At 47.2% G+C, this 24,452-nt stretch overlaps 1 protein-coding gene across 4 annotated transcripts in view; it reads right to left on the bottom strand.

The window, feature by feature from the left end:
* Nucleotides 1-24,452, bottom strand: part of CACNA1A (calcium voltage-gated channel subunit alpha1 A) — a 214,697-nt gene that overhangs the window by 105,569 nt on the left and 84,676 nt on the right. For all 4 annotated transcript variants that reach the window (XM_072787044.1, XM_072787045.1, XM_072787046.1 and 1 more), the window contains exons 4-6: nt 15,793-15,884; nt 13,173-13,325; nt 8,624-8,817 (exon numbers count right to left, since the gene is read on the bottom strand). In XM_072787044.1, coding sequence (XP_072643145.1) covers nt 8,624-8,817; nt 13,173-13,325; nt 15,793-15,884 — 439 coding nt within the window. The remainder of the gene's footprint in view (nt 1-8,623; nt 8,818-13,172; nt 13,326-15,792; nt 15,885-24,452) is intronic.

Genomic DNA, 24,452 nt, shown 5'->3' with positions numbered 1-24,452 from the left:
CCTGGCGCTTAGCAAGCATTCAATAAATACTCATCAAACAAATTAATGGCTGAGTCCCAGTAAAATTCTTAAGTGCCTTCTGTTTTATGGTTTATTTTCCTCTAATTTTTTGAGCATGGTTCATTCAGAAAAAAAAAAAAAAAGATGTTAAAAAAAAAACTCAGCTCAGGAGAACACCCAATTCCCCAGCATACTGAATAAAAATGGTGTGGGTTTGACTGTGAAAGAAAAGGTCCCACAGTGGCTGTGAGGAAGGTCGTATATCCCAGTTTATTCCCATTGTAGATCATAAAATGCCTGTTAATTATTTTTTGAGTCTTCCTTTCTGTACTTGCTCTCAAATTGTCCTGCTTTGGATGATAGATTATATAGCTTCCTATATGGTAAGGAAGCTTCTTATGTGGTCCTGTCACCTCCTTTTGGCCCTAAGCTCCCTTGTTTGCCCTCACTCCCCACCAGCCACGTGAGCCACCTTGCTGCTCCTTACAAATGCCAGAAACGTTCCTGCCCCAGGGCCTTCGCCCTGGCTGCCTTGTCTGCCTCCGTCTCTCTTTCCTAGCACACTTGCATGGCACCCCCCTTCACCTCCTTTAGGGCTTTTTAGAAGAACTGCAGTCTCTCACTTTGACAACCCACAACCCCTCTATTGCTTAACTTTTCTCCTTAAGCTCTCATTCCCCTCTTGCACAGGAGTCCTCAAAGTATAGCCCATGGCCTAGCCACTTATGTTTGTATGTATGGTTTTATTGATACACAGCCATACCCATTCCCTTATGTATTTTCTCTATGGTTGCTTTTGTGTTACGACAGCAGATTGAGCCTTTTGACAGAGGCTGCATGGCTTGCCAAGCCTCAAATATTTAATATACTATCTGCCCTTTACACACACACATAAATAATCTCTTAATTATGTTGATGATCACCTGCTTCCTCCACTAAAATGTCAACTCCCCCAAATAGGGATTTTTGTCTCTTCCATTCACTGCATGTTCTGGGTGCCTGGAAGAGCACATGCACTTAGGAGGCGTTCAATGAATGTTTGTTGAATGAATGCATGATCCAAAGTCCCCCCAGTCTTTTTTTTTTAAGATTTTATTTATTTATTCATGAGAGACACAGAGAGAGATAGAGAGGCAGAGGCACAGGCAGAGGGAGAAGCAGGCTCCATGCAGGGAGCCTGATGTGGGACTCGATCCTGGGTGTCCAGGATCACGCCCTGGGCCGAAGGCAGGCGCCAAACTGCTGAGCCACCCAGGGACCCCCCCCCCAAGTCTTAATGCTTTGATATCGGCCAAAAGGAGCATCAGTGAATATAAAAGGGTTGAGGTCAAAGATCAGTTTCAACCACGAGTGACCATTTGTTAAGAGACACACATTTATAACCATCAACCAAGCACAGTTTTGCCACTTTGCTAATTGACATTAACTGAAGGGGACAAACACAGTGATAGAGGTGGGGAGGGAGAGGGAGAAAGAGAAGAGGATGGGAAGAGGAGGAGACAGAGACAGACATGACATAAGGGAAATAAAGACAGAGAGGGAGAAGGGGAAGAAGGAGAGAGTCAAACAGAGGGGAGGGGGTGGCATGATTACTTCCCGGTGCTGGGTTACGATTCTGATTTTGTCATGCTTGGCTCTAAGGCCTTGGTCTCCTCATCTGGAAGATGGGGCTAAAAATGTGTCTCGCACAAGGTTGTTTCATGGAGCGATTGACAGTGCAAAAAGACATGTGGCACCCGGTCAATTCAGCAAATAGCAGCCAAAAATTAACTCAGGATGCCTTGGTCCCGCCAGGACTCCCCTGTTGCTCATGAAGGGTCCTGGTTAAAGACCTCAGCCTCTCCACCTACCCTCTCTGGTATCAGCCAAGAGAGGGCAGGTCCTGTCACACACACCAGCCTCCAGGCTGCTTTGGCCCAGCACAGCCCTCCTGAGTGAGCTTCCCCATGCCACCACCACCACCACCGGGGGAAAAATCCCAAGTTTGGGTAACTCTATCGGGTGACAGATGTTAGCTAAACTCACACGGTGGCAATCACTGTGCAATATACGCCCAACAAAACATCATCCTGTACAACTCAAACTTGTATCTCAATAAAACAAACCCCCCCAAAAAATCTCTGAAGTCTCTAAAGGAGGCTTTTCTCTTGCTGATCTAGCTTTTCTGCCCCAGACTTTAAAGAGAATTTTAAGAAATTACTCCTTTAAAAATTAAACTGCTCTCTGGGGGCACCTGGGTGGCTCAGTTGGTTAAGCAGCTGACTTTGGCTCAGGTCATGATCTCGGGTCCTGGGATTGAGCCCTGTGTCAGGCTCCCTGCTCAGCGAGGGGTCTGCTTCTCCCTCTGCCTTTCCCTTCCCCAGCTCATGTGCGCTCTCTCTCTAATAATGTAAAATCTTAAGAAAAATCAAACTGCTCTCCCTCTCTCCTCCCCTTCCCACCTCTCTCTCACCCTCCCTTTCACCAAATCCCTTTCCTGGGGATCAGTTCAGGGCACCTGGTCCCGCCACAACCTGGCTGCCATCTTCAGGCCACACTCTCAACCTTGGACTCTTACTTGTAAAATGGTGAATAGTCGTCCCTATTTATAAACCAAACTCCTGACTTTATTTGAATTTCATCAGTTTCCCCAGTAATGTCCCCTTTCTGTTCCAGGCCCCCACGCTGTATCTAGTTGTCATATCTCCTTTGGCTCCTCTGGTCTGTGATAGTTTATCAGCCTTCCCTTGTTTATCATGATCTTGGCAGTCTGGGAAAGGACTGGTCAGGTATCCTGCAGAATGCCCTCCAATCTGGGTTCGTCTGATGTTTTGCTCATGATTACACAGGGGTTATGAGGCTTGAGGAAGGAAACCAGAAGTGAGGTCCCCCGCCCATCACATCCACACAGTTACACATTCACTGGGGTGTTGACCTTGGTCACTTGCTAGGGTAGTGTTTGCTAGGTTTCCCCTATCAAATGATTCTATCTCCCCCTTCCCTACTACTCTTTGGAAGTGAGTTGCTAAGTCCAGCCCACCCTCCATGAGTGGAGAGACTCACATCCACTTCTGGAGGGGGAGTATCTTCCTATATCAGATGGAATTCTTCTGTAAGGAAGATTTTGGTTTTTTTCTTCACTTACTTTATGTAATAATAAAACAATAAAAAATGGCCATTAATTATTGCCATGTCAATCAAACCTTTGGTGTGGACTCTGTCTAGACAGGTGATGTAGATAAGAGTACCCAGCACACCGTGAACATATTGGGAAAATGTTCATTCCCCTGCCTGCCCTCTTCATCTCCTCATGTCATAATGACCCCAAATCTCTCTTTTTTTCCTCTTAAATCTATAACAAGACAAGTCTAAATATTTTTTTCTGATGATAAAAGGAAATTGTAATACTGTAGAAAAATTGATAATACAGAGAAGTATCAGGAAAATAAAGATTCCCGAACAAGAGGTCGTCTTGGTATAGTGTCTTCCAGTCTTTCTTTTCCTAACTTATATTTTCAAATGTACACACTTGAGATCAGAAGGTGCTACAGGCTAAAGGGGATCCTGGCTCCTGAGTTCATATGTGGAAGCCCCAAACCCCAGTGTGATGGTATTAGGAGACAGGCCTTTGGAATGTGATCAGGGTTGGATGGGGTCACAAGCGTGGAGTCCCCATGATGAGATTAGTGTCCTTATAATATGAGATGCCAGAGAGCTAGCCCTCTCTCTCCCCACCATGTGAGGAGGCAGCAAGAAGGTGGCTGTCCACAAGCCAGGTGGAGAGTCCTCACTGTGCTGGCCACCCTGGTCTCAGATTTCTAGCCTCTAGAACAGTGAGAAACAAATTTCTGTTGTTGAAGCCACCTGGTGTATGCTATTTTGTGATGGCAGCTGGAGCTAAGACATAAGGTTTACCTCACCTTGATTCTTTAAAAAAAAAAATCAATTCCCCCCACTCATCATTATACAGTGAGCAAATCCCTGCTTCTGTAAATACTCTCCCAACAGATGCTTTTTAATGACGATGTAATATTCCCTCATACGAAGTGACCAGACGGTACCAAACCAGTTGCTTCCAGTTTTGTTCTATTTTTACAAATAATGCTGAGATGCACATCCTGATATAAACCTTTGACAGCATTGCTGATTAGTTGAGGTTAGGCTTTTTCCAGAAGGCATTTATTTAACCAGGAAGCCAAACAGAAAAGAATTTTGGTACAAACCAAAATTGTGAAAACGTGGAAGGGGGCAGACCATGCCATGTAGGTGGGCTGCTGCTGCTCCCTCTGCCAAGAATCCTCCCCCACAAACAGCTGCCTTGTGCTCTCCTTCTCTGCAGAAATGTCACTTCCTCTGAGGAGCCCTCCCTGATTGCCTGACTGAGACTAGCACCACCTTGCCCCTGTGCTGCTTCTGTCCTCACAGGGCATGTCACTATGTCCCATATTATGTATTTGCTTACTGTCTCCCACTGGAGGGGCAGTTTATTATTTATCATGTTTATTGTTTGTGTCCATCTCCCCTATCAGACTGGGGATTTCTGTCTGTCTTCTTCCTGGTGGGTCCTCTCCCCTCCATCACCTGCCCACTTCCCAGCATGCACTAAGTGCTCAACAGTTAATACACGAATGGATTTCAATGATATTAAGGAACAGAAACAAGATGTTGGGATCATAAAGCACTGCCCACCCAGGAGGTGGCATCCATCTGGCATCTGTGCCCATGGATTCTAAGATACTTGGAGCAGGTGCGTCTGGACTCTCTCCCCATTCAGTGAGGCCATGCCCACAGGCCTAGGCTCTAGCACAAATACAGAGACAAAGATTCCAGACCTGCGGCTGCCGGATGGATTGAGGGGGTGTCCTAGGACAGGTCTGGGCAGGGCTGGCAGAGGCAGAACATAAGAGCAGGGTCCTAATGAATCTAGAAAAGCAACATCTCTGCTCTCACCAGCAGAAACTCAAAGAGAGCCACCTTAGCTCCAGCCTTTGGCAATGAGAGGCTCTAGTAGCTGTAGTATGCATATGTGTGTGTGTATGTGTCTTAATTTGGGAAGCCCCAGATAAGGGATTCAGGTACAGTAGTTTGGGAGGTGTTATGGAATCACCTTCCTCCCCCCACAAAAGATATATTGAAATTTTAACCCTCAGGACCTCAGAATGTGACCTTATTTGGAAACCAGGTCATTACAGAGGTCATTCGTTCAGAGGAGATTATGCTGGAGTAGAGTGGGCCCTAATCCAACATGACTGGTGTCTTTATAAGAAGACAACCATGTGAAGATGGGATATTCAAGTGGAGGGCAGAGAATATGTAAGCCAGGGAATGCCAAGGATTGTTGGCAGCTACCAGAAGCTGGAAGAGGCAAAGAGGGATCCTCCCCCAGGGTCTTCAGAGGGAGCCTGGCCCTGCCAGTACCTTGATAGGGGACTTCTGGCCTCCAGACTGTGAAATAATGAATGTCTGATGTTTTAGCCACCACTTTGAGGTACTTTATTATTACTCTAGGCTCACATGAAACCCAGATCAGTACTGGGGTTTCTACCCACAGGATGGCGGTGGGATGTAAGCACATGTAAAGTTCTAGAAGGCTACTCTGACTGAGTTACAGCTACCTGTGGGGTGAGGGTGGGGAATAAAGTGAGACCCCGCAGCTCGCTTCCTTAGGTGCTGCTGAAGTTTTTATGATGAAAACATCATATATGTTTCTGAAAGGAGTGCCCACCAGCATGGAGAATTCGGCCTACAATTTGCTGAGGACCAGGCACTGTTCTAAACACTTCACATGTACCCACCTCACTCAGTGCTCCTGCCTTGTGAGGTGGGACCGTGCTTCTGCTCATACCACACAAGAGGAAATGAGGCACAGAGAGGCCAAGTGACTTGCCCAAGGTTGCACAGCAAGGAAGTGGTGGAGTCAGAATGGGAACCTAGGCAGTCTCGTACCTGACTCTGTGCTCTCACCAATTACCCGGAGCTTGTTTCCCCCAAGACAGCTTAGCTCCAGGACGAATAGCCCTTCCAACAATGGTGCTTATGACTGGGGAATCTTCTGGAAATTTGTGGTCCTACTCATGCTTACTCTCCCACCACTAAGCACATCCTCAGTATCTTCCTCTGAACCTCTGGACAATTTCTCTGGACATCTGGCCTCATGATACACCCCTTTCCCATGTTTACAATTCTTTTAGCTTTTGCTCCTCAGTCCCATTCTCTGCTGGAGTTTCCTTACCTTCCTGGCTCCTGGCTCTGTTTCACTCCCAGCAGGGCTCATTTCCCCCTGCAGCCTCCTCTCATATCACCCTTGCAAAGTAAACACCTAGAACCCATAAAAATCCCCTAGCAAGCTTTTGCAATTGGGTGTAACCTTTTGTCCAAGCTGTTTGCAAGTGAGGTCCAAGAGAGAGACTGAGCATTTCTCAGATCTGTGATCTGTTTCTAGACATGCTATGCTCAGAGAGTCTTTATACAAATTAGAACACCATGTCTTCTTCCTACAGTCTTTACATTTGTTAAAAAACTATAATAATGGTGGACATCTATGTAGTCTACAATACAAATTACACTTCTGAGACGTGGTGGCTTGTGCAGTGTGTGACATGTACAACTGTCTATGGCACTTTTGCAGTCCACTTCCAGGCTGCACTCTCAATCCCACCCTAAAATGAGCCACTGATTAAAAGGATAGGTTTTTGTAAATCTCCCTTCACTTCCAAGGGGAAAACTTTCTTAAGAAACATAGACCTGGGGATTCCTGGGTGGCTCAGGGGTTTGGCGCCTGCCTTTGGCCCAGGGCGTGATTCTGGGGTCCTGGGATCGAGTCCCGCTCGGGCTCCCGGCATGGAGCCTGCTTCTCCCTCCTCCCATGTCTCTGCCTTTCTCTCTCTCTGTGTTTATCACAAATAAATAAATAAAATCTTAAAAAAAGAAAAAGAAACATAGACCTGCTTCCAGGAGGAGAGTTCAGCAACTGTGTATGCAGAAAGAAGCCTGGTATTGTTTCCCCAGCAAGCCATGCCCTGGCTCATATGGGAAGAAACTTAACTGGCAATTTTAGCACTTAGGCAGGCAGAGAGGATACCTCCATGAGTCAACAGAGTCATGTGTGTGGAGCAGCCCCAGGGGATGCTCCATGAGGTCGCTACACCTGTGGCATCCTGTATTTGATTCTGAATCCTTGACTCCACCCATCTCTAGCTGCCAAGAGGCAAATGGCTTGGGGGCCTTTCACCTGCACAGGCTGGTGAGGAAGGTGTGCTGTGTTTAGGGCAGAGAAGGCTCTAAAACCTGCACATCTAAATATCTATCAAAATTATAAATACACTTTAACCATTGACCCAGTGAACCCACTTCTGGGGAATGGACACCACCAACTCCAGCTCTATCTGCACAAGGATGAAAAGACATAAATGCAGCACTGCTCATGGCAGCTCTGAGTTCAAGGTCAGAGGATGGGGAACCATCCAAGCATTCGTCTCTGGGGAACTGATTAAATAAACCATGGCCCTCCAAATAATGGAGTGCTATGCAGCTGTACAAAAGAACGAAGACATACTCCATGTCCTGCCATGGAAAGATCTCCAGGATATGTTGTTACGTGACCAAAAAACCCCCACAGAATAGAACAGTATGTATAGAATGCCAGCCTTTGGGGTAAGAAAAAAGGATATAGATATGATTACATTTATATTTGCATAAATACTGAAATCATACACACCAAGGAACTAAAGGGGTTGCACGTGGTGGGGGGATGGGAAACAGGATGCAAGTGGGCCAGGTGGACTGGTCTCTAATGTTTTCAAGATCTCAGACAAGAGTACTGACGGAGGCCCACATACTCTGTGTAAATATTTAAAAACTACTAAATAAAATATGCTGTATGCTTCTCCTTTGTAAACATACCTTCATAAGCACTCGGAAGGTCAGGGTGGAATTTAGAACCTAGATGTCTGCACCAGATCACGATGTAAGCAAAGCCAGCCCTGCCCCCTGGCCACGCATGATGGCCTGTCTTCTCCCCAACTCACGGCTATGTCTGGCCCAGGGGTGGGGGTGGGCTTCATGCACAGACGCATGGGCACTTCTGCTCACATGTCTAAGCTCCAGCCACATTTGTGCCAACAGACGCTCCTAGGACATGTGGTGGCACAGTTGGAGAACAGACCCACAGAAGAATCTCATGCAAGTCCACAGAATCTCGGCTTGGGCAGAAAATTCCAGAATCCTGGATAATCCAAGAGGGTGGTCCAGAAAGTGGGGTAAGTGGTGCCCGCTGCTGGTAGATGCCTCCCCTAAGCCCCATGGACTCCTCACCCTGCAGGGAAGGGCAGGGATGGCAGAGGGCCAACATTAGTCCCAGCACAGGGCCCTTCTTTTATCCATGTGGGCTTTTGAATCACATGGGCCTTTTACATATTAAAAAAATCTAAAATTATATTGAAACACTTGCACAGTGAAACGTATTTGGCATCTGTGTGCCCTCTGGATTTCCATGTCCTGAGGGGCCTCCTCTACTTAAAGTTCTGAAGACTCGCAGCTCTGTGCCCCGCCCCGCTGGCCCCACCGGCTCAGAGTCCCTCCAATGCAGCCTCAGGAATTGGCTGGTCCAGCGGGGGCTACCTCCCCCCGAGTTTGCATCACTTACATTGTAGAGGAGGTCAGTCCACCCTTCCATGGTGATGCATTGGAAAACTGTCAGCACTGCAAATAGGATGTTGTCGAACTGAGTAATCCCATTGTTGGGCCCTTCCCAGTAGGGCTGACATTTGGTCCCATTGGGGCAGGTGCGGGCGGGTTCCTCTGTCCCACACGGAGCTGGAGACTCACCCTGAATGTCATCTGTGAAAGGGAAGGGGGACAAAAGTCAGGGGAAGGGGCTAGGAAAACCAACTCTGAGAAATAGGGGCTGTCAGGGTTCAATACTGTTGGGGGAAAAATGACTATTGAACTGAATCATCAGGCTTTTTTTTTTTTTTTTAAAGTACATTTTTTTCCTGTACTTTTTTTTCCGAGTACTTTTCCTGTACATTTCCTAAACTTCTAAGATGGATTCACGTTCTTTTAAGGCTACACATAATGGCCCTTTGCGTGCAGCTTTAGCTATTATCTCACAAAATTTGCCATGCGTTATCATGATCACTCAAGTAAAATATTCGGTAATTTCCATTATCATTTCTTCTTTGACCCATGGATAACCAAGATGTGTTTCTTTTTTGTTTTTTTTTTTCTTTTTTGTTTTTTAAACAAACTTTCCAGATATTTACAAAAACAGAATAGTATAGAGGCACCTGGGTGGCTCAGTCGGTTGAGTGTCTACCTCTTGATTTCAGCTCAGGTCATGATCTCAGGGTTGTGGGATCAAGTCCCATGTAGGCTCTGTGCTCAGCAGGGAGTCTGCTTTTCCCTCTCCCTCTGCTCCTCCCTTTGCATGCTCACACGTGCTCTCTCTCTCTCTCTCTCTCAAATAAATAAAATCTTAAAAAAATAGAATAATATAACAAATTCCCATGCACCTATCACCAATTTCAACACTTATCAACTCAGGGCTAATCTTGTTTCATCTGTACCCCCTCCCCACATTTGCTTTGCAGTAGAATATTTTTAAAGCAAATCTCAGATACCCTATCATTTCATCTGTACATTAAGAAGCATGCTTCTTAATTTCCTAACACTTTCAGAGTTTCTGTTTGTTACCAATTTCCAGCTTAATTACACCGTTGGTCAGAGGATATGTCTTGTATAATTTAGTCTTTTAAGATCTGTTGAGATGTGCTTTATGTTCCCTAATACAGATGGTTTGGGTGAATATGCCATGCAATTTTGAGGTGATTGGGTGCAGTGTTCTCTAGACTTCCATTAGGACAAATATGTGAATCGTGTGGTGCTGTTCTTCTGTAGGCTGATTTTTCTTTTTTTTTTTTTCTTTACTTCTCTCATCTGTTTTTTCTCTCTCTCTGTCTCTGTCTCTTTCTTTTTTCTCTCTTTCCTCCTCTTTTCTTTTTTTTGAGATGTACTGGGCTCTGAGAGCTGTTCTGGGGGCGAGGGAGGCCAGTACACACAGTACTTACCCTTAGGCACAGGAGCTAAGTTTTCTCCCCAAACAGCAAGAGGCAGATTGTAAAAATGCCACAAGGAAAGAGACACATGCCAACAGATGCCCCTTTCGCTGGCAACCAAAGACGGCTTCCTGGAAACGTTGGGCTGGGCGCCAAAGGTGGGGTCTGAATTCCAAGGTATTGATGGGGTGACCCCGGGAACACATGGAATCAGGGGAGCGCAGAATGACCCCGGGGTGTCCCCACTAGACCAGAGCAGTGGATATGAGAGGACCCTATTCAGTGAGTCACACTTTTGAAGGCTTTCAGAGAATGACGCTGTCAGCCAAGAAAACAAACAGCCAAGTGTGTAAACTCAAGCTCTCCACAAAATAAAAATATATCTCAATGGATGTGTTATGGACACAAATTCCCAACCCCCACTCGGCACGCAGCAGAGAGAAATAAACCAGCACGGAAGGCGTGAATCTCATCGGCCTTTGAAGCTTCGGTTAAACAGAAACTCTAGATCATTCAATGTGACACTCGCCACTCTCAGAAGTGACACCTACTGCTCAAGAAGCAATGACCACTAGTTTAAGTGGCTGGAAATGCCTTCGTCATTCATGCTGGACTTGGTACAGGGGGACTATTATTTAACAAATACAGGCTGGAAAGCAAAATCTTTTAAACATAAGGCTCAGAGCAGGGGGAAGAAAATGCATGTGCTCCTATAATAAATGAGAACCACCGTTTGTTGGGAAGGTCACCTCTGTCCAGAACCTTCTCCATCTCTACCTCACGACCAAGTCTGGCTCAGTTCCCCCCACCCCACCCCGTGGCCCCCTGTGTCAGCCAGTGAGCACTGGTCCTTCCTTTTCTTCAGGGCCACAAGAGCTCCTCAATGTTCGTATTTCGTGGGGAGATAAGAGCAACGAGCTAGTTGCAGACAAGGAGTCTTGTCTCCTCAAACTCTTTTGGAGGCTCTTGGAAAGCAGAAAGCCTTCCACTTTAACTTCACATTTCTCTGCGTGTTTAGCACACTTCTGGGCACGCAGGAACCAGGGTTCTGGGCGATAAAGGAACACAGCTGAAAACCTGTCTCTCCTTAGCACTCCTGCCCAGTGCTTCTTCTGATTTTTAAGCCCCACTCAACCCTCCGCCCCCCCCCCCATCACGAAACACTCAGAGGGCTGCTTCTAGAAAAGCAACCGTCCAGAGAGTCTGAGGAATTTGGTTATAAATATATTTTAAAATTAACCTGCTGCCTGGGTGTCTGTATATATCTGTCTCTTACTCACACGCCTTATATTTTTAATCGCAAGCTTTTCAGTCATCCTCCTAAAATGAGGCTTCCTAGCCCCCCCCAGCTGCTCCCCCTACATCTGCCCCCTCACAACCCCACTGAGACCTAAGCCAGTTATGTGTCTGCTTGGCTAGAAAGACCAAAAAAAAAAAAAAAAAAAAAAAAAAAAAAACCACACACACACACCAAACCACCTCAACAAAACCCCCAAACCTAGGCTCTAGGAGTCCTGGTTTCTCTGCTCTTGGCTGACTTTTCCAAGGGGCCCTGCCCTGTATCTCTCCCTCCTGCGTTTCCGCCCGGGTGACGAGGCCAGGCGCAGAAATAGCTCTGCCTCAATTAACACCTTCTTCATCGGGGAGAGAAATAATTAGGACATCCCATATTGAGCAAACTTCACAAGCCCAGGAGAGAAGGAGTCAGGAGGAGCAGGAGAAGAGGAAGAAAAAGGACATCTTGAATAAACGTTCCCTACTGGGTTTTCCTTCCGTCTGGGGCAGTCTGGGGCCAGGGATCTACTACTTGGGGGGTGACCAGGAGGACATGGTGGGTAGGAAGCCACCCCCAGACAGAATCTTCTTCCCGGTGACACAGGCATGAAACCCCTTTCATTTTCTCACATGGCTTCCCCTTCAGCTTCACCATCCACCCTGTCCCTCCCCTGAATTCATGTTTCCCTTGTCCCTCTGACGAGCACTGCCAGCCGGCCTGGCTATACCCAGATGGCAGGTGGTCCCAATACTGACACACAGGCTTCTCTCTTTACCCGATTCCATTTGATTCTTGGGCTTCAGAGAGCAAAAGAGCTTGGAGAGCAGGAGATTTAACTGAAAACATATCTGGAAGCTACCCATTCCCGAGTGTGTGGATGGGGGGATACCACCCTGCTATGCTGCCGATTCAGAGCTGAGTCCCATGAGTGAGACTCCTGCCTTCCTGGCTTTTCTCTGCCTGTCCCCCGACCCATTTCTTGACCCTCACCACTGAAGGGTTGCCCCTGGCACCATGTGTGGAGAGAGGGACCAGGACCTTATGCTAGGTACTATTGGTGTCATGCCTCTTAGCTGGGGTGTCTTCAAGGCACATTCTGGGTGATGCCAGGAGGACCACCCTCTCTCTATTCCTTTTCTCCAGGTAATGGGGATTGCCTCCCACAACGCAATCAGATTTCTTCCTTCCTGATCCGGCTGCCCTTTTTCTTCCTGCTTGAGAACACAGCATGGGCTGCAGTTCCTGCGAGGTTACGAGGTGGAAGCTACTGGCACCCTGTTCATATCTTGCTGTTTACCTGGCCCCCACATACTCCCAGCTGAAAACACTTTTCATGCCTGCTCTAGCCCAGCGTGCAGGTCAGCTAGCTGTGCCAGGACATTAATGCCCACCCAGGCACAGTCCATGTCACTGTCAGACAGAAGTTGGTGGATAACACCCAGGGTCCCTTACCCCCTGCCTGGGATGGCTCTGAGGCATGTGTCCTATGCTATCTCCCTAGGGTACCCAATGGGACTGAGTCCCAGCTGCCCACAATGGTAGCCTGCTTGATAACACCACACCTCTTTACTAGATGTCTTCTTTCCCTGTCTCATGTCCTCACTTCCCCAATGGCACTTCCTGGGATCACTTCCCAAATAAACCACTTACCCCTAGGACAGCTTCTGGGGGACCCCAACACAAGGCCCTAGAACAACAAAGACCTCCAGGGCTACCTCACCCCCTGCCTTTGCCTGCAACACTTTGGAAGGAAGTTCTCCCAGCTGCCAGGAAAAAGAAGCAAAGCCCTGCAGATCCCTTCTAGGAGCTTGTCCCCAAGGGAAGAAGGTTGGGAAAAAACACATCATGCTGCTTAGACCTACCTGTCCCCTCTTCAAAGCAGGTGGTATGAAATTTTCCCATATAAAATTCTAACCCTATGATTGCAAAAATAAGGATTGCAAAAAATAGGAGGAGGCCGATCTGCAGCAGGGGGATCATTGCCTTCATGATCGACTTCAGGACGACTTGTAAACCTGAGAAGACACAAGAGAGCCCCATGGCTCTGTGAGCAAGCACCCCAAACCCTGGGAACCGAGAGCACACACAAGGCTGGAGATGAAGCAATGACAAGGGACCACACAGGATGGTCATCATAAAATGGGAATGAGCCCTCCTAATATGTTATGGTATGTGTTATTTTAAAATATTTTAAAAGTATTTGGCATACTCTGTCATTTGATGACCTAAGAAAGGAGTAGAAATCGATTGCTTTATGAACCATATTCCTGGGTGTTGGGAAGCTTTTACCCAGAGCAGAGTGCCTTTTCCTAATTTTTCCCACCAAGAGGGGGCATCTTTTCCTAATTCATGCAAAGGCACCAGCTAGGTTAGCTGCACCTCTGCACAGAAAAGCAATGTCCCAGTTCCAGTCTCAAGAAACCAGACATCATTTCATTGGCTTCTAGCACAACCCCATGAAGTGGGCACACGTGTAAAATTATCCCCATTTTGCAGAGGTGGGAAGCAAGTCCGAGAAACGTGATTCATCCATGGGAGTTAGAAATCACAGAGGCAGGACTTAAACCCAGGTCTGAGTCATGTCAAATTGGATGTTTGTAGTCATGGTGCTATCAGGAAAGTCTATAGTTAAAATTAGGGTTCAAACAAAAAGCCTGAGGCCTTGCTTCTTGATTAGAAGAACTTCGCACGGCTCATGATTAGCACCTCCTGATGGGTGGAAGCCACAGGGATCTACAATGTAAGGGTGATGCTAATAGAGGTGATGAGGTGGAGCGGTTGAGGCTCTGGACACTGGACGTGGTTAGTGCCCAAGCCAAATATCCTCTGTCACTGGTGTGCCCACTTTCCAGCTCCTGTGGGTGTTGGCTGTTAACGGCTTGCAGCTGCCCCTTCTCTTTGTAAACTGCCCTTGGTTATGGAGAGCTGCCTTAACCTGAGCAGCCACTCTCTTCCAACCTCTCTGTCCCCTGCCCCCAATAAGTGACCAGAGATGGATGGATGAAAGGCCGGCAGTCTCTGCCTCAGGTTGGAGGATAACTCTGGTGCTACTCATACTCCAGAGCTCCCCACGGGATCAGGCCGAGACTGCATCCTTGCTCGGCATCTTCCCTCTCCCATCTTGCTGGCCTCATTCCCTCTCTCCTGACGGCACTCCCCAGATAAAGCAGGGCCATCCGAGCACCTAGCTAAGTCTGCATTGAAGGGACCCAACCTAGTCATCTACTTTCTAGCAATGTGACCTCCAGCAAGTCAGGTCACCACTCTAAATCTTGGTTTCTTCATCTGTAAGTGGGGACTGGAATAGCACCTCCCTCTCAGGATTAAATGAGAAAGCACATATCTGGCAAAGTAGCATCAGAGGTAGAAATTCTTATTAGTATTAGCTTGGGGGTGACTCTTAATTTAATGCAATGCAGGCAACTCCTGGGTTCCTACATACACCTAAACAGAAGTGCCTTCTTTCTACAAAAAGACCCTGCTGGTGGTCGTCTGGGAGATCTTATTCTTTAGATCCGGATGGCAATGAACCTGACAGATGAAGCCAATGAGATGTAAAATGGAACTAAAAATAGAACCTACCTCATAGGCTTGTTGGGAGAACAAATGAGTTTTTTAAATGGCAAATACTTAGAACAGTGCCTGGCACATAGCAAGCGCTTTTTAAATTATTAGTAGTAGTGGGACAGAAACTGAGGCAGTGGGACAGAAAAAGGTCAGTACTGTTTGGTTTTGATTTTTGGCAGCTGAACCTACATCTGACCCTGAATATGGCAGCCATGCCCATAGGGTGGAGCAGAAGCACCCTTGGAGGAGGAGAAAGCAAGCAGATGGGACAAGAATGGGCTCTGGAGCTCATCACTGTCAAGCTGCCAAAGCCCAGGTGCAAAATTTAACCTGTCTGAGCCTCAGCCTTTCAATCTGTAAAATGGGTTCATCAGACGATTGTGAAGACAAACTAATAAGACAATTCACTTTAAGTTCTCTCTATAGTGTCCAATATGCAGCAGGCACTCAATAGATGGTCACAGTCACTGATACCAGTGTTACTGGCCAGGCTCAGGGTAACAATCACTAACCCTAGTCCTGCCTTTCTCAGCCACATGACTCTGCTCAAACTATTCAGCTGCTCTGAGCCTCAATTTCCACAACTGCAAAATGGAGATATTAAAACTCTCTCCCAACTTCACAAAGTTGTGAGTACTGGCTGAGATAGTATGAGCATGGCTCCTGATAGACAGCAGGTGCTCACTAAATGGGTGCTATGGTTATAGGTGAGGCTCCTGGCTTGCTTTCAGAAGCTCACCAAGACCTGCAGCCAGGTTCCTGGGCATCCCTTGGGAGCTTTCTGCCTAAGAGAAGGCTGCGCTATCACAGGCTGGGAGCACCCAGGGGCCACTTCTGAGATGCTCTGCAGAGGGGAAACTGAGGACTCCCGGGACCCCTAAGCAGACCCCTTGCCAGGGTCAGAAACTCACGCACTTGGGATTCCAGACACCAGCTTGAGCGGCCTCAGCACTCGAACTGCCCTCAGCGTCCGTAGGTCAAACTCCGTCCCAACTGTCGCCAAGATGCTGGAAGAAAGAAGCCAGAGTGGAAAACAGAGGGTGGGTTTCAGGGTCAGATGGGAGTGGGATGTCATTTATTGGCTAGGTGACCACAGGCATGTGACCTTACATTGCTGGCCTCAGTTTCATCCCCTGTATTAACCGTTCCTGCCTTACAGGATAAAAGATGATTTACAAAGACCCCCAACTAGGGTGTATGATTGATGGTAGTCAATAGATGCTAGACTGAGGAATGGAAGCTTCCTGCCACATATGGTAGGGGTGAGGTCCAATATATTTCACAATGCACAATTGGAATGAATTGTGGGGTGGCCCAGGAGCCCAGGGGAGGGGCTAGGGAGAGTGGCAGGACCTTTGGGGCTTGGTGCTCTTTACCAACTGGCAGGAAAGTGGTTCAGTATTAGGAGCCCAATCCACATGGGGTTTGAATCCTGGCTCTGCCATTTCCCAGCTGGGTGACCTTGGACAAGCCAGTACTCCTCTCTGTGTCTCAGTTTCCCCTTTTGTGGAAGAGGGATAAAACAGTACTGAAAACGCCTCAAAGGGGTGTGGGGATTAAACAATTGATACATGTGCTGTGGTCAGCATGGTGCCCAGCACATAGGAAGTATGCTAAGCTACTTGGAAATAAATGAAAAGGAAAAAAAAAACCCACAGAAAACCAAACCAAACAATGAACATGGCTCTGCTGGTGTGGACTAGCTTGGTGCAGCTGAGGAAGCATGAGAAGGCCAGTATGGCTGGAGCCAAGCCAGCCAGAGTGACAGTGGGAGGAGGTGAGGGCAGGGTGGTGATGGGCAGATCGTGCAGGGCCCTGTGGGTTGTGGTTTGGTTCCCTCTCCAAGTGACGTGGGAGCCACAGAAGGTTCTGAGCACTGGAGGGATGGGACATGATCTGTATTACAAGAAAGCCTCCTGTGAGGCAAGGCCAGAAATTGGTGGTGGTGGGGGGGTGATGGGGCCACTGCATTTCAGGTGAGCTGTGGCGGGTCTGGGCCAGGCAGGGCTGGACCCAGCGGTACTGCTGAGACGAATCTGACTCCGCCCTCAGATGATCTCACAAGTGGGTGAGGTTCAAGTATAGTCTCCATAGCCCCAGGCTACAGGACAATGAGGAGGACCTGAATACAGATAGGAGGGCTGGGGTCAGCATTGCCAGGGAGCCCAAGTACAAGGAGGCAGCATGGCACAAAATCTCAGATCTGGAGTTAAACCTTGGTCCTGCGTTTTCTCATTGTGTGGCCTTTGTCCTAACCTGTTAAAGCCCCAGAAATGCAGATAATCTGGCCCCACTCTGGCCCAGTGCAATCCTAACAGGCACCTATTTACTATGTTCCATCCCCCATCCTGGAAGGGTGAGAAGGAATTAGGAGGGGATGGGATGGGGCAGGGAAGTCTTCTGTGTCCAAGAAAACCCTATGGAGGCAGAGGCTTTGTTCAGGATATTGGTGGGGAGAAATGGGTGGGCTGGTGTTGGAGGCTGTGAACTGGACGCTGAGGAGGTGGGTCTTATCGTGTGGACAGTGGGAGTCATGTAAGGTTTCAGAGCAGGGGAGGGATGTGATTAGGGTTGGCGTGGTGAAGACAAGGCTGACAGCTGACAGGACAGATGGGCAGTGATGGAGGCAGAGTGAGGAGGGAGCGGTGAGAGCAGGCCAGCGTAATGAGGGCTGGAACTAGGACAAAGGCAGTGGGAGTACAAAGGAGGCCCCAATTTAAATATAGCTGCCATTGATTGCTGGGCATCAGGGAGCTTGCCTGGGCTCATCAAATCCTCCCTGTATCCCAGCAGTCGGCAGGATGAGTCCCATTTTCCCGAGGAAACTAGAGCCCAGAGAAGTTACAAATGCATGGAGGTCCACGCCACTGAGTAAGAACTCAAAGCCAGGACCCCAAGACTCCAAAACCCCAGTTCTCCACCTCACATGATTCATTGGATAGGGTGGGGGCCGTGGTGGGAAAGACAGGAAAGAAGAATGGCTTCCCGGTTCTGAATGAGCCACTAAGCAACGGTTGTTCATTTATGCAATGAGGGTTTATTGAGCACCTACTATAGGTGCCTGAGGACACTGCCATGAACAAAGAGACAATGGGAAAACATGATCTGTCAGATGGTGGGAAGCGCTATAGAGAATAATATGGTAGCCACCAGAGCTTCCCATGGAAAGATTGAGCATGGTGGGATGGGAACAAGAGGAATCAAAGATGTCTGCAGGGTTTCGGCCTGAGCTGCCTGAAGGCTGGAGTCACGGTAAATTGAGATGGGAAAGGAGTAGGTTTGGAGGAGGAAGATCCAGGAGGAAGATGAAGCCTGGGCTGTGGACACGTTGAGTTAGAGATGCCAGGTTTCTGTAACTTCCTTATTAAAACTTTCCATTGGCTTCCATCAGTCTTGGAATAAAATCCAAACTCTGTGGTGACCACAAGACCTTGTATGCCTTGACTCCCACTGACTGCCCTGTGCCACCACACTCTGGCCACTCTGACCTGTTCCTCCAGCAGGGAAAGCTCTTTCCTGCCATGGGAATGTTACATTGGCTATTTCTTCTACTGCAAATGCCTGTCCTCCCCAACTCTCTCCTTCTTTGCCCTGCTGGCCCTCTTCACATCCTTTAGAGCTCACAGTTTGCTTCTTGGAGAGGATCTCCCTGGCCCCTCTAGCTAAAGAGATCCTTCACTCTCCAGAATTATATTGGTTATTAATCTGTTTTTATTATTCACCTCTTCTTCTAGATTGTGAGTACCATGAAGACAAACATCTTTTTTTTGTAGTACCTGTAGCACCTTTTGTGGCCTAGCAGGTATCAATAAATATCTGGTAATGGTGAGAAAAGAGTGGCGGAAAATGGTTATGGTAGACCAGATATTCTAGGGTAGACAGGTCAAATGAAAAAAGCCAAGGGCTCCTAGTGGAATGTTGGGGAAGAGCAACATTTTAAGAGAGAAATCGTAGAGGCAGGAGGTTGGTGAGAAAGAGGAAGCCACAGAGATGGGAGGAAACCTGTCAGAGAGTGTCATCCCTGGGGGTCAAGTTCAAAAGTGTTTTGAGGAAGGCAAGGTCACTGATCTTCAGGGTAGCCCCTGGATGAGTCAGGTGCAAACGATGAGAAGCATCAGGTCATGGGAGAGTCTTGCCATGGCTGATGGCTGGAGACAAGAGTAACCAGAAACAAGAGCCTGGATATGAGATAGGAGGATTTTCAGGGTGAGAGACACTAAATATGTTTATATGTCCAGAGAGAAAAGTCGATAATGTATCCCTTGGCCTTTAGAGCTCAGCTGCCCGATATGGTAACCACTAGCCACACATAGCTGTTTAAATATACCCTTAATTTAATTTAAGTTAAATCAGACATTTAGTTTTTTCAGTTGCATTAGTTGCACTTACACATAGCTGTTTAAATATATAATTAAATTAAATTAAATTAGACTTCCAGCCCCTCAGTTGCATTAGACATATTTCAAGTGCTCTATAGCCACATGTGGAGAGTTGGTTTCCATCATCGTAGAAAGTTCCACCGGATGGCGCTGCTCTTGCATGTCTAACCCCTACCCCCCCCCCCCAGGGCAGGAATTTTCATGTTTTGTTCACAGCTGTATCCCCGAAACATAAAACTGTGCCTGGCATACAGCAGGTGCTCAATAAATGCTTGTCGAATAAATAATAAGGAAGTGAAATGTAGAAAAGCCTAGAGATAACTAATAGTATATTCTAGAAGAGATGGAAGGCTGGGTAGAAGAAGGACTTGTCTTAAACTAGGAAAAGGATTGTGAAAGGTACTGAGGGTTGTTTATCCAACAACCAATCCCTTGCCAGGGGAGTCTCTCTTCCATCAGAGTCATAAAATGGCCAATAGTCTCTTTTCCCCAGGATTCCTTTCGATGGGAGCACTGTCACATGACCCAATCATGTACCTTATGGGACCTGAGAGAAAGCCTGCTGGGGGCTTCTGGGAAAGAGTTTCTCTCCCCTAAGAGTAACATGGCAGGTGACAACCTCTCCTCTTTTTTAGCCAGATGCTCTTGTGTAGACATCTTGGAACATGGTGGCCATCTTGGGACCATGAGTGGTAAAGGTTACCAGAAAAGTCCTTACACTGGAGATGACAGAGTGGAAAGATGGGAAGGATTCCTTGGGAACATCACCAAGCTGTGGAGCCAACCATGCATCCAACCACCCAGCCTCCAGACTTCTTGTAATGTAGATGGCAAACAGCCTTTCTAAGAGCCAGGCAGCTTGGGTTCAAATCCCTGTTCCTCCAATCACTAGCTGTGTGACCCTGGGCAAGTCACACAACTTTTCTGTTCCTTAGTTTCCTGAATTGTAAGATGAGGATGACAATCGTGCTTACCCTGATAGGCATGGGAGTTTATGCGAGGTGCTTGGAACTGAGCTTGAAATTTACTAAGTCCGACATAAATGTTTGGTCATAAATTTTCTTCCTCATCATTTTTATTCTTCTTGTGTTACTTGTGGCTAAGTTATACCAGAATCTGCTGATAAAGGCAAGTCATTGAGTTTTTCCTTTGTCAGGTTGTATATTTGTTGCTTTACATACTGAGATCCCATTTTATGCCCCAGTATCTTTATTAGCTGAGTGTTCTATTCTCATTTCATTGACAGGGATATTGAGACCCAGGGGGTGAGCTACTTGTCCATGGTCACATAGCTAACATGTGGTGCCTGGCTCCTGGGTCTGGCTGTGCCACCTCCGCTGTGCTGCCCCTGGTTGACTCCACTACCCCATTTACCCTCTCCCTGGGACTTCAGCCAAGCTCATACCTCCGCTAACCCAAGTGTAGAAAGGAGCTAGATTTTTCTCTGCCGGTTGGAAGTCAGGATGTCAATAAATATTTGTGGAGGAATAACTACCATGTGCTAGGTGGGTGAGGAGGGAAGTATGTGCAAAGGCCCTGGGGCTGGAGAGATCTCATGGTAAAGGGTGAGGTTACTGGCTGAGAGGGAGGGCTTGAGGACAGAAGAGCAATGAAGAGATGTCAGCATGGTTAGAAAGCAAGAGAGAATGTGTGGGGGCTGCTCTGGACCTTTAAGCTCAGGTTAGAAGTACCTGTCCCCATAGACAGGGTCAAATCTTCCTGATATGGGTACTTAGAAGCATAACTGCTTCTCATGCAGTCTATATCCTTGCCATTCATAGATTGTGCAAATCCTCTTCAAGTTTATTTTTATATCACTTGGCTTTTACCTCCTTTTGGGAAAAGTATTTCTAAAATTTCTTTTTAAAAAATCTTCAAACTGGGAGAGAGTCAAGTTCATCGTTCTCCTCAGTTTATGGCATCTTTCCACTTTGGTCTGTACAATGCCCCTCTTCGTTCACTCTCTCGTTCGTTCGTTCGTTCATTCATTCCTTCTTATCACCAAACCCTACTTTCATTCGTCTCCTTGGAGAGACAACCAATATAATGTTTAATTTGGTCTTATTGGAGTGCATTCTTGCAAAACATGTGCTTTATTTTGAGTGCTTATATTTTTAACTTACATTGACGGCACGAAGTTAAAGCATATTCTGTTGTTTCCTGTTTTCACCCAGAACCATGTTTTTAAGCCCTATCCTGGGTGGTCTATTGGATGTGCCATCTGGAGCTTTCACTGGGCCCGAGGCTCCGTAGGTACATCTGCCACATTCCTGTTCCCCAGGGATGGACACCGGGTGGCCTCCAGCTCCATTTCCACAGATGCTGCTGGAGTGAACATCCACCCCTTACAGACTCAGTGAAAATCTGCCTGGGGTGGGTGCCTGGGTACATAATTGCTGGTGACTCTGACTTAACCAGACTTACTTAGCACTGCTAATGACTTTTCCCATGGCCACTCAGGGCACACACTCAGGAGTGGGGCAGGAGCTTCCTCTGTCCCCACATTCTGCTGACCCTTGGCTTATCCACCGTGCTGATTTTTCCTACTATGAGAGGTATACAGAAACACTCGCTGTTTTGGGTGCCTGGGTGGCTCAGTTAAGCATCTGCCTTCAGCTCAGGTCATGACCCAGGGTGCTGGGACTGAGTCCTGCATCAGGCTCCCTGCTCAGCGGGGAGTCTGCTTCTCCCTCTCCCTCTGCCCTCCCCCTGCTTGTGATCTCTCTCTCTCAAATAAATAAATAAAATCTTTTAAAAAAAGAGAAACACTCGCTGTTTTAATTTTCATCTTTCTGATTACAAATGATTTTGAGTACCACGTCATAGACTGATTAGCTTTTCAGACTTCTCTTCCCTAATCTTCCTGAACACAGTTTTTGCCTGTTTTCCTATTGGGGTTGTGCGTTATTCTTGTTGACTTGCAGATGCCTTGTATAGTCTTAATCAGTGCTGCCCAATACGGCAGCCATTGGCCACATGTGGCTATGGACACTGGAAATGTGGCTCGTGGGAGTGAGGAGCTGCATTTTAGATTGTATTTACTTCTAATTCATTTGCATTGAAAACAGTTGCATGTAGCTAAGGAGTAATGTAAAAAGCAATAAAAGGATGCCTGGGTGGCTGAGTAGGTTAAGCATCTGCCTTTGGCTCAGGTCGTGATCCCAAGGTCCTGGGATCAAGTTCCACATTGGGCTCTCTGCTCAGCAGGGAGCCTGCTTCTCCTCCCACTTGTGCTCTCTCTCACTCTCAAATAAATAAATAAATAAAATCTTTTTTAAAAATGATAGCAATAAGATATTAATCTCTGGTCAGTTATTTTTTACCATCCTAGGCAATATTTACAAATACTACTTTAGTTCTTCTCAAGTACCAGGTGCTGGTCTACATGATTTACAAATATTTTTTTAAAGATTTTATTTATTTATTTGAGAGAGAGCGAGAGAGAGAAAGCCTGTGAGAGAAAGACAGATCACGAGCTGGGGGAGAAGCAAATTCCCCACTGAGCAGGGAGCTTGATGTGGGGCTTGATCCCAGGACCCCTGGGATCATGACCTGAGCTGAAGGTAGATGCTGAGCACCCAGGCACCCTAATTTATAAGTATTAAAACTCCTAACTACCCCGTATGTAGATACCATTCTTCCCATTTTGTTGATGAGGAAATGGAGGCATAAAGAGGTTGAGTAACTTGCTTGTGGACTCACAGGAAACAGTAAAGCAAGACTGGGATGTGGACAGTTTGGTTCCTGAACTGTCCCCATTATGTCTTTTTTGAACAGAACATTCATTTTCATCTAATCAATTATTAGTAGTAGTATTTTGCCTTGGAGTTTCTGCTTTTAACGTTCTGGTTAAGAAGCCCTTCTCTGGGACACCTGGGTACCTCAGGTAGTGATTCCGGGGTCCTGGGATCAAGTTCCACATCAGGCTCCCTGCATGGAGCCTGCTTCTCCCTCTGCCTATGTCTCTGCCTCTCTATCTGTGTCTCTCATGAATAAATAAATAAAATCTTAAAAAAAAAAAAAAAGGAAGCCCTTTTTCTATCCTGGGCCACACAGATATTCTCTTGTGTTTTCTCTCATGAAGGTCAAGCTCTGACCACTCACTCGAGGTCCTCCTGAGCACCTAAACCTCAGCATGGGGCTGTCCTTCCACTTATTTGTCTTTTAAAGTACAGGATTACACAAAAGGACACGGTTCTATTTTGGGTGATTCCTGAAGCGCTCTTAAAACACAGTGTTTTCTCAAATATAAAGGAGCAGGAGCAGATGTAAAAATCCCAGAAGGAGAGAGGTAAGTGATTATAGAAAAGATGGGCACTCCAGAGGGGTGAGTCTGGTGGGGGTGGGAAGGGATGGCCATTGAGCCGAGACAAGCATGTTTGGAGGAGGATCAGCAGGTCACCAGCTTGCTGAAGGGCACTGTTCTGATCACTTACTGATTGGAAGGGAAACTCATCCCTGAGCCTCTGGAACAGGAGTGGGGAAGATAATATGGTGACTGCAGGGGGCTAGGAGTCTTCCACATAGAGGGGATCTAAGTTTGCAAGATATGTGCATCAAGTCGGTGCAGAAGGAGAGCTTGAAGGCCCAAATGAGACATTTGATGGAGTAAAGCTCTCGAGGAAATGGACGAGTAGGTTTTCAATTTAATTCCCAGACATTTAGCGAGCACCTCCTGAGGGAGAGGCACTCCCAGATCAAAATAAAAACAAAAGCTCAATTCTCGCCCGCAGCTGGTGGGAACTAAGACTGGTCCCTCTGAGGTGCAGAATTGTTAGGGCAGTTTCCGCCAGAGCTAAATGGCCTCCTCCCCGTGACCCAGAAACCCCAGTCCTAGGAACGCCTCCCGCCAAACACAAGCACGAGAGCCTTGACAGTTTTCTCCGTAATAGCTGCAAAGTGCAGAGCACCCAAATGCCCATCACTCAAGTGCAGCACACCCAGCCATGACACTGAACTTTGCACAGCTCCCTCAACACCATGGACAGATCTCACACACACAACAGCAAGGGAAGGAAGCCAATGGGAGTGTGCCATGTGATCCCCGTGTTTGCAATTCAAAAATAAGTGAGACTAATCCATGCTGTCCCATGTCATGGTGGGGTGACCAGTGACTGGAGGGGAATGGGGTTTCTGGAGGTTGGGGACATTCTGTTGCTTGATTTGGGTGCCGGTTACATGAGTGTGTTCAGTTTT

The sequence above is a fragment of the Canis lupus genome, chromosome 19 (assembly GCF_048164855.1).
Source record: "Canis lupus baileyi chromosome 19, mCanLup2.hap1, whole genome shotgun sequence".
NCBI lineage: Eukaryota > Metazoa > Chordata > Mammalia > Carnivora > Canidae > Canis > Canis lupus.
The sequence above is the reverse complement of the archived record's forward strand: the minus strand, read 5'-3'. Positions and strand labels throughout refer to the sequence as shown.